General features: G+C 51.7%; 1 protein-coding gene across 1 annotated transcript in view; it reads left to right on the plus strand.

Moving 5' to 3' along the window:
* LOC119402093 (venom metalloproteinase antarease-like TtrivMP_A) overlaps positions 1-14,302 on the plus strand; it is a 115,217-nt gene that overhangs the window by 37,274 nt on the left and 63,641 nt on the right. Inside the window, exons 5-7 of the mRNA XM_037669196.1 lie at positions 10,399-10,461; positions 10,526-10,644; positions 10,718-10,789. Coding sequence (XP_037525124.1) covers positions 10,399-10,461; positions 10,526-10,644; positions 10,718-10,789 — 254 coding nt within the window. The remainder of the gene's footprint in view (positions 1-10,398; positions 10,462-10,525; positions 10,645-10,717; positions 10,790-14,302) is intronic.

Genomic DNA, 14,302 nt, shown 5'->3' on the forward strand with positions numbered 1-14,302 from the left:
CGGTGACACCCTCCACCCACCTGGGAAGCCGCTCGCAGCCCTCTATATCCGAACAACTCTTGCTCACGCTCTCATACCCACGGAACACTACACCAGAGAAACATGTGAATGTGTGGCCGCTACAGTTCGTGTAGACGGTGTTGGCACCTCCGTCGTGAGTGTTTATGTGCGCCCATTCGCTGCGGCCACCTACGTGCTTGTCCCACCACTTGTGGCTGCACTCTCGCGCGACCACATCCTGTGCGGGGACGTCAACGCGAACCAGGTCACCGGCGGTGACCCTAGCACCGATGTGCGCGGTCGGAACCTCACCGAAGCGATACACAGGGCCGGTCTCCTCGTTCTAAACACTGGGGAGCCAACATTCATACGCCGAAACAGCGCTGCCACTGTGATCGACCTCGCCCTGGTGTCGGAACGCTGCTCCTACGAGTGGAAGCGACACTGACACGCCGGGGACCGATCACTTCCCGATCGCGCTCCTACCGTGCCAACCCAGCCGTGGTGCCGTGCGCGAGTACAAGGTTGTGTGGTGGCCGCTCTTCCGCGAGCTGTGCGCAAGTGTTCAGTCCAGTGAGGTCTTCTTTGCGCGTATCGCGGACTGTGCCGAGCGTGCAACCACTCGCTGTGTGGTGCCCGCTGGAACGCCCTGCCCTGACAATAAACTCTTCAACCTCTGTGCAGTGCGCCAGCGTGCACAGAGGCGGGCACTGCGCTCTTCAGGCCCCGGTGCCTGGACAGAGTACAACCGACTGGACGCCGTGTGCCGACGCCACACGCAACAATTGCGCGACCGCAGCTGGACGAGCGTGTACTCCCTCCGTGACCCGCGCAGGCGCCGCCGCGGTTGGCACATCATCAGCGTTATGCTCAACCCGAAGGTGTCTCGCTTCCCCGTTCTCACCATCGCGGTGGCGCATGGAATCACGGAGTTGGAGCTCGCAGAGCTCATTGCCTCATCCTTCGAGCCCCCTCCTGCTGCTGCCCAGACACCTTCGACCGCCCTGAACCACACGGCCCCAACCCTCCCGCCACCCGACCTTGCTCTTACGGCTGCCATCCACTCTCTTTGCGAAAGCGACTTCACCCTGTCCGAGCTGAAGCGGATAATTGAAAGGAAGCGAGCACTCAGTGCTTCTGGTGCGGATGTCATCACACACCAGCTCCTGAGGAACTTGGACTCATCCCAGCGCTCTCTCTTGGTAGAGGCATACAACCGAGTTTTCACTGGTGGAGGCCTTCTGAATCAGTGGCGCTCTGCTGTGGTTGTGCCATTTCTAATGCGAGGCAAGCCGTCCCGTGAACTCAGGTCGTATCGGCCCATCTCCCTGACATTCTTGGCTGGGAAAACGATGGAGGGAATGGCCCTTCACCGGTTTCAATGGCTCGCAGCAGCTCGCGGCGTACTTGCGTCGAACAGTGCGGCTTCCGACCTGGTCGCGCAACAGCTGACTGTCTCACTGCCGTCGTTAGCACGGATGAGCAGGCCCTGCACGATGGGGAGATGGCAATCCTGCTGCTCCTTGACGTTCAGTCGGCTTTCGACTCGCTCCCCCACGCGTCCATCATCAGTGCCGTGCGCGCACTCGGTGTTGAGGGCACTCTTGAAATATGTGGAAGCCTTCATCACTGACCGGACGTTTTCTGTGCGCGTGGGGAGAGCGACAAGCTCACCGCACTCCGTCCGTTCTGGTGTACCACAGGGCAGTGTCCTAAGCCCGTTTCTGTTAAACTTGGTGCTCGCGCCGCTCGTGCAGGGCTGACTTCCCTGTGCGCGCGGTGATCAATGCCGACGACGTCGCGCTGTACGTGCGCGGCCCCACTCGCAAGCGGAGTGCTGTGCGCGAACGCATCCAGACAGCTCTCGAGTGTGTTGCTGCCTTTTGGAGGGCATCGGCCTGGCGCTCTCTCCAACGAAGACTGAGGCGCTCGTGTTTCACCCCAGGGCTGCTCCGCACCGCCATCTCCCGTACCTCCTGCTTCACGGTGTGCCGATCGGCTGGCAGAGCTGCATGCGCTACCTCGGGCTCACGATCGACAACCGGCTACGGTGGCTGCCCGCTGTGAAGCGCATTCGCCAGGCCACCCGTCGTGTCGATACCTGTGTGCACGGACTACTCGCCCGTGGTGGCGAGTGCCCTCCCGCCTTTGCTAGCAACATCTACGAGGCAATCGCACTTTAGGCAGCGCATTACGCCCTTCTCCTGTGCAGTGTCCGGGAAATGCAGCGGCGCGCGTTGGAGCGGGATTACCTGCGTGTGATCGGCATTTGCTACGGTCTTCCCCGCAGCTCCCGTGTGGCAGAAACACTTGCGGAAGCTCGCGCGTGGCCTGTGTCATTAACATCTGATATGCGCGCCCTCTGGCACATAGAGCGCCTTCACCGAGCCCCGCACGCCGGCCCCCTACTCACCAGACTGCGTGCAGTGTCCAACTCGCGCGTCGGCCGAATCCTCGATTTCTACGACAGCTTGGTGGTCGAGGAGCCGACGCCCCCTGCTCACTGGCCCGCCCCACACTGCCGCGAGCCCCTGCGAGTCTCCCTCGAGCTCCCCGGTGTCCGTTCCAAGCACGTCACCTCTCGCTGTGCCATCGCTCAAGAAGCCGCAGCGCGGATGCACGAGGACCTCGCCGGCAGGACTCACGTATTCACTGACGGCTCTGTACTACAGGGCCACTCTGCTGCAGCCGCCTGTGTCGCCCCCGAGCTCGCCACTGACGTCCAGAGACGCCTCAGCTACTGCGCCTCCTCTACCACTACCGAGCTGGTGGGTCTGCAGCTAGCTGCCGATCTCCTTCGAGAGTCGCCGGCTGTCACTAGCGCGGCCATCTTCTGCGACTCGGGCAGCCCTGCGCGAACTCGCGAGGGAGGACCGCGGCCCTCCAATCGCCCAGGGCGTCGCCCTGAGCTTCCTGGCACTTCTTCGGAGTGGTTGCGACGTGGTCCTGCAGTGGCTACCATCCCATGTCGGCATCGCGGGCAACGAGGCGGCGGACGAACTCGCGAAGCGAGCACAAGGACTACGCAACATCGTTCGACTCGGCGCGCATCAACTTTCGCCGTGAGTTGATGCGAGAGCATCCCGACGCGCGGATCGCCGCTGGACACGTCCCACCTCCCCTTCCTGCAACTGGCTTCTCCCGCCGCGATCGCGCGCTCCTCCTCACCCTGAGGACCGGTTCGGCGAGGCCCGCGGAACGAAAACATCGTCTCCGCAACGCGCCTGCACCGAACTGCGTCGATTGCGGCCCGGTAGAAACAGTTGCACATCTCTTCTGTGAGTGTCCTGCCCTTGTGGACGCTCGGAAGCGGCTCAAAACTGAGTACCACCGCCACGGCCTGCCCTGTGTAACACTACAGGACTTCCTGTTCCCCACTGGCTGCGAGGATCGCCTCCGTGGAGCTCTTGCGGCCCTGGTCTCCTTCCTTCAGCGTGCGAACCTGATCGAGCGGCTTTTGTAAGCCGTTCGACACGGTTAACCAGACTTCTCTCTCCCGCCTCCGCTCTATTCACTATCTCATCCTCTTCTCTCTTTCTACCGTCTTCATTCCCCCCCCCCCCCAACGAGTGTTTTGGTTGAGGTGTCCTATACAAAGACAGTTATCCAGCACTCTTCCCCCATTTTCCCTCCTTTTACTCTTTCTTACCCCTATACTAAAAGAATACAAAATCACTAGAATCACTAACCATTTACTTGAGCGTGCTTTCTTGCTCACCAGCGAGATGCCGCGAAGTGCGCGAGGGGCGAGCTTTAAAGGTCGTCGCCCCGTACGTAGTGATGCGCTCACGCCTCCGTGCACTTGGTCCTACAGGCCGTGGTGGCGTGCGCGCGCGCTTTCATCGTGGAGTTGGGGCGGGGGAAGGTCTGTTTGTATGTCTCGTGCTTTCACCGCGATATCCGCGCTGAAGTTACAGAACGTAAGATGGTACCTTCGCCCGCTGTAGCGGCCGCGTTTGTGAAACGAGCGCGTTGTTCAAACAGAACAACTGTGGCAGTTGTTAGTTCGCGCTCGTCCTGTGTATGCCTGTGCGTTCGTTTCATGCGTGCTTTATGTCTGAGCAGCGTGCTTTAAGTGTCGAGCTGTCACACATAATATTTCGCGCTCGTCCTGTGTGTCATCTTTTCGTGCGTCTTTTGCGGTTGAGCGACGCACTGGAAATTTCGAGCTGTTTTCCGTTCTTCGCGTTACATTACAAGTTCTTGCTATCGCATTCATTGCTTCGCCTTTGGGGCGAAACTGTGACTTTTTTTGAAATAAATATGACTCAGTGGAACGGAGCGTTGGGCGGGTCGGTATTCTATTGTGAAGGCCATTTGCAGGAAAAAACAAGGGACGTAAAACAAAGCAAACACGAGACAAACGCAGACTATCAATTGGAAATGTTATTTTCGGGAGGGCACAAGACCATGTTTAATGGAGTGAACTTGTGCTCCGCAATACCTTCAATAAATATAGAAATGACGAAGTAACGGCCAACGGAGCGACGTACAAGGGCAAGTGTCGACTGAAAAACGAATGCGGCGGCGCTTTTCTCGGCGAGTATTAGCAACTCGGCGGTATCCTTTCTGCAATCATCGGATAATACGTATTTTTATGTGATTTTTTTTCTGTCGTCGATAATCGACGCAGAACGTTAGGGTGCCATCTTTTTTCTTCACGAGCAGAACTGGGGCAGCCCAAGGACGTTTAGACGCTTTTATGACATTGTCGGCGAGCATGTCTTGAATATGCGTCCGAATCGCTTCGCGCTCGTAGGCAGACACGGGGTAAATTGATTGTCGCATTGGTCCGCTGCCTTCTTCGGTAATTATCCGCCTCTTCGCAAGGGGCGTCTGACGAAGTCGGCGAGACATTCTCACTGTAGCGGCATAGCAAAGCCTTCTTCCCGCTTTTCCTGAGGTAGCGCCGGGTTCACGTCGAAGAGTTGAGCATACTTGATGTCGTTCGATTCATGTTCAAGGTCGCCCGCGGCGATCACGTCAGTTACTCCCTGAATTTTTTCGAAGAAAGCGATGGAAGCGCCCTGTTCTGATGCTGATATTCGTCGGTGAAATTCGTGATTAGAACGTGAGAGTTTCCTTGCTTCAACCGCTTCTTGCGACAAATACACCGCGTTCCAATAGTATGCTGTAGTCGTTCTGCACGATAGCGTCGGTGTCCACAGTGGCTTCCTGAGAGTAGACGACGATGATGAGGCTTGCACGAGGAAGTAGGGTGACGTGGTCATCAGCAGTACTCAGAGCAGCCTGTTTGGCGATTCGTGTCGTCGTCGTGGTAAGATCAGCCGAGAAACTGATTGATTGGCTTGTAAATCAATAATAGCACCATTGTCGGTGAAAAAGTCCCTGCCAAGGAATACATTGCGGGAGCATCTAGAAAAATATGATGAACACAGCAGTGGAAGTGGTGCCGTTTATGGTGACACGTGACGTGGAGGTTCCACTAGGCGTGACGAGGTGGCCAACTGCTGTGCCTATGTGCGGATCGCCCCAGGTTGTAACTTTTTGCAGTTTCGCCGCAAATGGTCCACTCATCACTGAGTAGTCGGCTCCCGTGTCGATTAGTGCGACTAGTGCCGTCGATGGATAGATGTATGTCAGAAGTGGTCGCTGTCGAGTTTCGGGTTCGTCTGGGCGTCGTATTACGGCTTGTTCGTGTTGATGGCAGGTGGCTAGGCGTCGTCCTCTTGTTAACTGCGGGCTTGGCTACGTCAGGTGCATGCGACGGCGTGTCCCTGTCTTCAGGTTGGGGGATCATGTCGGGGCTGCAACGGAGCGTCGGGCTGTGGGAGCGTCGTGAGTCTTCGTCTTTGGTGCGCCGGTGTGTCGCTGGGGGGTTTTGATTTTTTCGCCGTGGCGCAGCTTGACCTCCCGAAGCTGCTCCTTTTAGTTTCCCCTTCCTCGGTCTGCAGATCCTCCGCGTGAGAAGTCAGGTTTGCTGTGGCGGCATTTTGGTCCGTATGGGTGCGGCGATGGTGAACGCGAGCTGGCCCACGGCTAGTGTGAGACAGGTACTCGTCGATCTCGCTCGGTCGTTGGCGGGGCAAGGGGCGTGGTGCGTCGACAGAGAAACATCGTAGGTCAAGTTTTCTGTAGGGGCAGCGACGGCACATGTGGCCGGTTTCTCCGCAGTGGTTACAAAGCTGACGATGGTCGCGTGTTCGCCACACCTCGGTCTTCCTTGGCGTTGGGTATTGCACCGTAGGTGGTCGAGCGGGCGACGAAGAGCGGCGGTACGATGGCTCTTGGAGACGAGTTACGAGCGGGCAATGGGGACCAATGGCAGCGGTGTAGGCCATTGCCTTAGGCTTGCGGCGGCGCTGGGAGAAGTTTCCGCAGCTTCTCCCGTACTACTGTGCGGATGATCTTGCGTAACGTATCCGTCGTAATCCGCGTCCGGTCAGCGCAGTTCGCATTCACCGTGGCAACAAACTGGCGGTTATAATGCTCAGCACGCATTTTGAGGGCCTTCTCAATTGGGCTAGCCTCGACCACGAATGCGGCGACGGCTTTGGTCGGATTACGGACAAGCCCAGCAAACAGTTCTTCCTTCACGCTGCACATTAAGAACCGTAACTTTTTTTCTTCGGCCATTTCAGGGTCAGCTGGCTTGAAGAGTCCTTTCATTTCTCCGACCAACACAACAACACCTTTGTTAGGATGTTGCGTGCGCGTCTGCAACAAGACCTCGGCGCGTTCTTTCGCCACAACCGTGGTGAACGTCGTTAAAAATTGCCTCCTAAATACCTGCCAAGATTCGAGGGACCTCTCATGATTATCGAACCACGTTCGAGCTGAATCCGTAACGTAGAAGAACACGTGCCTTATTGTCTCCTCGTCGTCCCAGCAGTTAAATAGCCTGACCCATTCGACTTGCTCCAACCAATCTTCGGGATCGTCTGAGGGAGACCCGTGAAACGGTGACGGCTCCTTGGGTTGCTGAAGGACTATAGAAGGGTTCGTAGCATTGGTCATAGTGACAGCGTCGTTCATGGTGGTGACCACGACGTGTTATTTCTTTACTTTCTACGCAAGCAGTCCAAACGCCGGCTCAAGACCTCGCTGTCGGCGGCTGGTACGAGTTGGACTTGCGTGGCAACTTGCCGGGAGTATAGGTTTCGGATACCCCGCACCTCCGCCAGATGTCCCGTAGCCAGAAGGATTTATTGGAGCGAACTTGTGCTCCGCAATTACTTCAATGAAAAATTGGCCGCGTATCTGCGTGCTTCGCTGCAAATGTCGTGTAAAGACGATAGAAGAGGCGCTGCGTGAGATATGAACGCCATCTGGCAATACGTCGGGAAACGTGAATGCTGTGTTGCGGGCTTGTGTCCCGCTGTGTCCCGGCGCAGCAGCAGGCAAGACCGGCGGTGACTAACGCGACCGGCGGGGACGCCAGCCAGCCCGAACACGCGGTTTGGCGCGAAGCGCCGAAGCAGAAGAAACGTCCGCACTCAACGAGTACTCTCCACACACTCTTTTATATTCACGTCGCCTGGGTAAAGCAGGAATGCCAGAGCGGCGTCCCATGGCACTCGTACAGTGCAATACTGAACTGAAAGCGAAACACAACAATGAGCTCGCGCAGAGGGCACGGTGGAAGCCAAGTTTCGGCGCAGTCGCATTTTCAGCGCAGCTTAAGGAACTAGGGTCTCTAGAATTTCGTATATATGTATTTTCTATTAAAGGAACACACCACCTAATACTTATCTAGTGATGTTGCGCCTCAGATATGCGTAATGTTTGCTTTTTGATCAACCATGTAGACAAGTATGAACCTAGTGAGCCGTTCACGATGGCTGGCCCTTGTGCATGGGGTTCAACTTTGGCCGAGTGGCTGAACCGAGGGACGTGCCGACAAACAGAAAGACAGACATACCAAAATTTCTGCGTTTAAGTTCCCCAAGAGAGACTATCGTCTTTAAAAATACGAGTTGCGACGTAGCTGCCCACAGAGCGTCGTACAAAGGCGAGTGTCGGAGGAAAAACGAATGCCGCGGCGTTTTTTCTGAGAGCATTTGTACCCGGGCGTTATCCTCTCCGCGACCATCGGATTACGCCGATAACACCGGTCTAGTGGTGACAGGGTGAAACACTCTCCCTATCAAATCGGATAGCCAGAAAAAGACTTCGCTTCAAACGGATAGCACAAGTGGGCGCGGCCAGTTGCTGGCAACGAAACGTCTAAAAGAACAAACGAGGAGGCGGCAATATATATATATATATATATATATATATATATATATATATATATATATATATATATATATATATATATATATATATATGTGTGTGTGTGTGTGTGTGTGTGTGTGTGTGTGTGTGTCTGAGGCAAAAACACGTGGTTAAGACTACAGGCGGCCGGTTAGATAACCAATTTAATGGATAATGTCACACACATGTCACCGGCCTTATGAAGGAAAGTCTCAACAATACCTCGCGTGGTCTCATGTTTGAGCCATGACAAATTTGGTTTGATTTAGTTAAAATTACAATGTACGCAGAGATTTGAAGATGGCCGCCCTTTCAACGAGGTTCTTTGGTTTATTATTCAGTTATTCAAACAGAGTCCGGTTTGCCCGATATGACACTTCCCACATGACAGGAGAATACGATAGACTACCCCTTTCCACACTTGACTAACCTGGCCAAGTGTTTTACATCACACTCCCTCTTTTCGTGAGACTCAAATTTTCTTATATATTTCGCACATGCGACCTAACTTGCTCCCAGCGAAAAACATGACAGTGACACCAGAACGACTACACATCTCTGTCATACCGCAAGAAAAGCATGCCTATACGGAATGCTGACGACCAGCCTATCATAAATGGGACGCCCTGTAATAGATTGACCCCTTCCGCCATGTTATAGTCTCTTCAATATCCGTTCTCTCAGGAAAGCCAAGCTTTAGCGGAGTACTTTGAATGTTCAAGTCGGTCCGGTTGATTACAAAAATCTTCCATCATTCGATGCGAGCCACGCTTACGCAAAACGAAAGTTAGACAAGACGTGGTAATCACTTGGCGCGGTGAGATCGGAAATCTATTATTCCCAGACCTCGAAGAATACAATAAGCAGGTATGTTCCAGCACGGTCGCGATACTCAAGTCCAGCAACTGAATGCGTCCCTTCTTAGGAACCCTGAGAGAAGCTCAAACCACAACACTTATCACTAAATATCTGCCATCGGCGCATCCATTCTCTTCAACGAAGAGAATATAATCACCTAAATAACGCGCTATCTTCGCACGACGCCATCTAGAGCTACTGCTAGGTCGCGGTCAATCTTCCTCAGGAAAATTTAACTAAATATAGGCGCGACCAGGAAACCGATAGACACGCCATGTCTGTGATTATAAAAGTGATCTTTCTAACCAAACAAAGTTAAATCCAAATACATGGTTAGTAGTTCCTGAAATGCCCCTACAGATATGCCATAATCATTTTAGAAACTGTGTTCATCGTTATCTTCCTGTATGCATTCCCGAGCAAACAGTAGTGTACCATATTCTAAAGAATAAAATAAGTCCTCTACGTCCATGCTCAACACAGACAAAGGGCAGAATCCCCCAGCTGCAAGGAACTGGAACACTTCATGAGCGTTCTTGACGCGGAAGGGGTCTTGGACGCATGGAGACGATATATGTTTTTTTAGGTAGCCAGAAACCAAGTACGGCCAGGCGCCACGTTCCGATACGCTCTCCCGAAAGCGTTAATCTTGTTTGTAGGTCTGGCCGCCACCGCTATCTTCATCGGCCGCATTTTATGTTTGGCGTGCCCAGGCGCATGTGCGTGTGCATGTGTCTCGTTCCTCGAGCTGCGTGTTTAAGAAACAGAAGAATAAAATGTAGCTTCTTCGGCTCCTGATATCGGCCTCAACGGTTGCATGGTATTTAGCTCGCCACTTCAGCCATTGTTGTAATGGACGTAACCTCAGTCCCTAGAGTGGGTTGTTACTTTAAAAAACAGCCTCAATAAATGTCCCTTCTTATTCTTGACGGCGCGCATCGATCATCAAGCTTCAATGCTCAAAGACGTGACCACGCGTCAAATTCTTGAGGCTTTCTTCGTTCATAATCCCGTGAAATGTGTGTGGCAAGGCCGTCGGTGAACGAATATGAAGTTGAAATAATTTATGAAAACCCCAGCCTGTGATCTTAGCCACGTCTCTTTGCACTATATAAGTGTGTGTGTTTCCGAGAACAAAATATCCTGTTGATAGTCTGCGCTTATCTCGTGTCTTCTATCTTTTATGTCCCTGTTTTTTTGTGCAAATGCCCTTTCCGAATGAACTAAATATATTTTATGGAGATTTAGAGACGGGAAGCAGATGTCATTACAATTATATGAATAGTAATAATTATTTTTCGTAATGTTGATTTCTAATTAAAGGGATACCTAATCCAAAGAAAGTTGACGAGCGCGCTGAGAATCCCAAGACCGGTTTTGATCCAAGTAAGTAACATACGAGTACACACAATATCCACAATTGCAAACGTTTCCCGTGATTAATTTCCAGACGCCTTCAGTGTAAAGATGATTCATCCCGAAATATTTGTTGTTTGTGATTCGGTCTTTCACAAAGGATTTAACACCACTGCGAAGATGATCAAATACGTGATGATAGTTTATCAAGTTGTAAGTAACAGCTTTTGAGCTTTGTCGTTTTTGATTTGGGAATAATACAAGGCTGCTTATGCATCTATTGCAGGTTAACCTGCGGTACCGCACAGTTAAGACCGTCAAAGTAAGGCTCTTGTTGCGTGGCATCGAAGTAAGTGAGGTAAGTCCTTGATTTTGTGTATTAAAGCAAAATAGCCCCTGAATATTATTGTCATGTGCCTTTGACGGTGAAGCAAGCAGACATCGATCGGCTAAGTATGAAACACTTTACTGTGACAACGTTTGCCCAGAAAGACGTTACACACTCAGTGGAGCGATAGCCTCCAGCACAATCGTCGGTCATAGGTAATCTGAGGGTCATCGAAACAAGTCGTCTTTAGTAGATGAGTGATCGAAAATTTCAGCGTTATCGCTGATGCAGGCGGCAGCTCCCGAACAAACTTTAAAAGCTGTGTCCTGCGTGTTATCTTAAGAGAAGACTCTGAAACAATCGTGAAGATTCTCAAACATTGTGGCGGGGCCTGCGCCGAGTGGTGTTAGGAGTTTGTTTTGGGCGAAACCCGATCACATCAAAATTCAGGAAGATGGCCGCTCGAAATATGTAGGGTCGCCATCCACTGCCATTACGGAGAAAGGGTGATGCTTCAGTAACGAGAAGAGTTCGCGCTTGCGCGTATCCTCCGTTTGTGCCCAAAGTGGGCACAAACGGAGGATACGCTATCTCGTGTCATCAGGGGACGCGGGCACGCAATAATGTTGCGTAGGGAACCATAATAGTGGTGTGGATAACTCAAGAAAGATATGAAAACTTTTCCCTAACTGCTACCTGTTCTCATGCAAGTTGTGCGAGTAGCTGAGGTCTGAAGTGGGCATTACAGCAATTCTCGTAATGCTTTCATGGTGGTGTTAGCTTATCATCTTTTTTTGTCCTATACAAAATGCTTCGTTATTGAGAAGTGCAAGCGAAAACATATAATTTGCCTTGCCTTTGATGGATGGTGTGTACATACGTTCAATTTATCGATATCTCGCACAAAGGACCCTGAAACGGTTTTGACAATTCTGTGTAAACGCATTGAGCCGGTAAAGTCCTGACTATCATTTACAGGCCGATTTAAGCTCCCTATGTGACCTAAAGAAGCGAATCGCTACTCGCGAATAGCATTGTTCCACGGTACGTAGCACCGGCTGCCGATGTGAATGGGTATGTCCAATGTACATCACTGAACTTCCGGTGCTCATCGAGCGTTGTCTCCCTAGTGACAACGTACTCCGTGTTGACGTGAGCTGCGCGATGTTTATCTCGATGTTTTATTGCGATAGCAATTATATGGAGAGTCTCGGCTGGTTTTTGCCGGCGCCGTCATGCACCGTATAAGTGTAAGTATGCATGTATATAGAAGTCTTCAAAAAATAATTCAGAAAAAGTCACAGTTTCGGCGCAACGGTGAAGCAATGAATGCGACATCAATAAATTGTAATGTAACGCGAAGAACGGAAAGCAGCTCGAAATTGCCAGCGCGTCGCTCGAGCCCGAAGGACGGACGAAAAGAACGCGCGCAGGACGAGCGCGAACTAATGCGTCACAGCTCGACACTTTAAGCACACTGCTCAAACATAAAGCAGGACGCACGAAACGAACGAACAGGTACACACAAGACGAGCGCGAACTAATTGTCACAGTCGTTACTTATTTCTGTTTGAACAGCGCGCCCCTTTCGCAAACGCGGCCGCTGCAACGAGCGAAGCGAAGCACCCCACCGGCCGCCCCTTCTTTCCTCGAGATAAGCGCACGAAAGCGACCACGCCCTGTAGAGCGAAGAGCAACAGCGTTCGCAGGAACGGCAAGTTATATGTAAGCTGGTAGCGTAACTTCCGTGGCAGCCCACGTGTCAAGCCGGTGGCTCTTGTTGCAACAGTCGCCATCTATGTGAGGAGGGGACAAACAGAAATAAAAAAAGAAAAAGATGACGTCACAACCGAAAGCGGAAATGACGTCACGTTTTAACGCGATGGGAGCGAAATTATGAAACTTTTTGACAGGGCGCCGCTTCTTTTTTTTTAAAGCTTCACGTTCTTTTTCTTATTACTATGACGGCTCCATAATGGAAACCTGCAAGATAACGGGAAGACGAAAAAGACAGATTTGATAAATAAGGTGTATTTTATTGGCGAAATATTGCAGTTAAACAGGATATTACCCCAAAATATATAGCACACAAATCAGAAGTAGCATAACAATTCAACGTGCACACAAAGCTTGCACACGTATTGTTCTTGGATACGTAGACAGCGCAGCGTTTCTTCGCGTAGCGTGGCGGACTCATCGTCCCAAAGGGCGACAGCACGCCGGCCGTGCGCTGGCAAAACACAGTCACTGAAACGGTTCCCGATGGCTGCGATGGGCTATATTACCTTCTGCCAAGTACCACGACTAGAAAACAACGCTTATGCGAGGAAATCACCTACGGACGACAGGCACAAACCTACTGCACAAAAACGAGCGACGCCATTTGCATCTGAAAATGCGCAAAACCGTTGGCCCATGTTACCAGACTGCCTGCATGTGCCCGCTGTTTCTGAAAATAAACGAAAACAATTGGCCACTCAACCACATACCCAAGACTAGAGTTTGATTAAAGTAATCTACTAATTTAATACGTAACAAATAAAATTAAAACTAATGAAAATAAACGTTTAATTAATTTTTTTGTTTTCATTATTTGTCTCCCCCTCACCTAGTAGCGCTTTAATCGTCACGCGGTTGTTGATGTTTGTCGCAATAGGTTTCCGACCACTTTTCGTTCTGACTTTCGCGACCTATTTAGATTGACCTTGGGAACGAGGCGACGATCTTTAAAGCGCGCCACACGCCCGTCCGTCGCGCCATCTATGTGGCCACTTAGAAAGAATGCTGAATTGTATATAAATGGCTCGCCGTTAGCAGGCTGAAAGACGGTGCTGTCGTGGCCTAAAATCTAACGCGGCGGGCTGCAAAGCGAGAGGTCGCCCGTTCGATTTCGCGCGTCGGAAACAATTTCTCAATTACTTTTCTTTGTGGCTTTTCTATATATATATATACATACTTACACATATGCGATAAATGACGGCGACGGGGACGGACATTTTCCAGCCGAGACTGTCCATATAATTGCTATCGCAATAAAAAGGCTTCCGAAGCGCGGAACCCACCCAGAGACCCTTCTCTTCGCAGTGCGTGGTGCTAACCACTATGCCACAAAGCGCACATCCTTCACGTAGCTAACGGCGAGCGTTATATAGAGACCCTTTACCGCTGGCAGGACTCCGAGACGGCAGGCGCCTATATTTGTTTCTTCATTACCAGCGAGATGGCGTGAGGAGCGCACCAGGCGCATTTAAAATTCGTCGGCCAGCTCGCTCGCTTCTTGTAATATTTGCGCAGGGAGAACCTTGCCCTTCCGCTGTCTGCTCCCGCGGTAGTTGCTGCCGGGAGGCAGATGTTTTTGCAGCGTAGCAGCGCGGCTATCACGGGCCGCTTTTCTTTTTTGAAAAGCTGCGACGTCATATAAGACATGTAAGGCAACTGTTGAGCGCAGTCACTTCAATTCGTCGCTGTAGTGAGCATAGTGCTCTCGCTCCCCTATCAAAGACAGCATCCACACGTCTGCGGCTGTAGTTTGACCCACGAAGA

The sequence above is a fragment of the Rhipicephalus sanguineus genome, chromosome 8 (assembly GCF_013339695.2).
Source record: "Rhipicephalus sanguineus isolate Rsan-2018 chromosome 8, BIME_Rsan_1.4, whole genome shotgun sequence".
Classification (NCBI taxonomy): domain Eukaryota; kingdom Metazoa; phylum Arthropoda; class Arachnida; order Ixodida; family Ixodidae; genus Rhipicephalus; species Rhipicephalus sanguineus.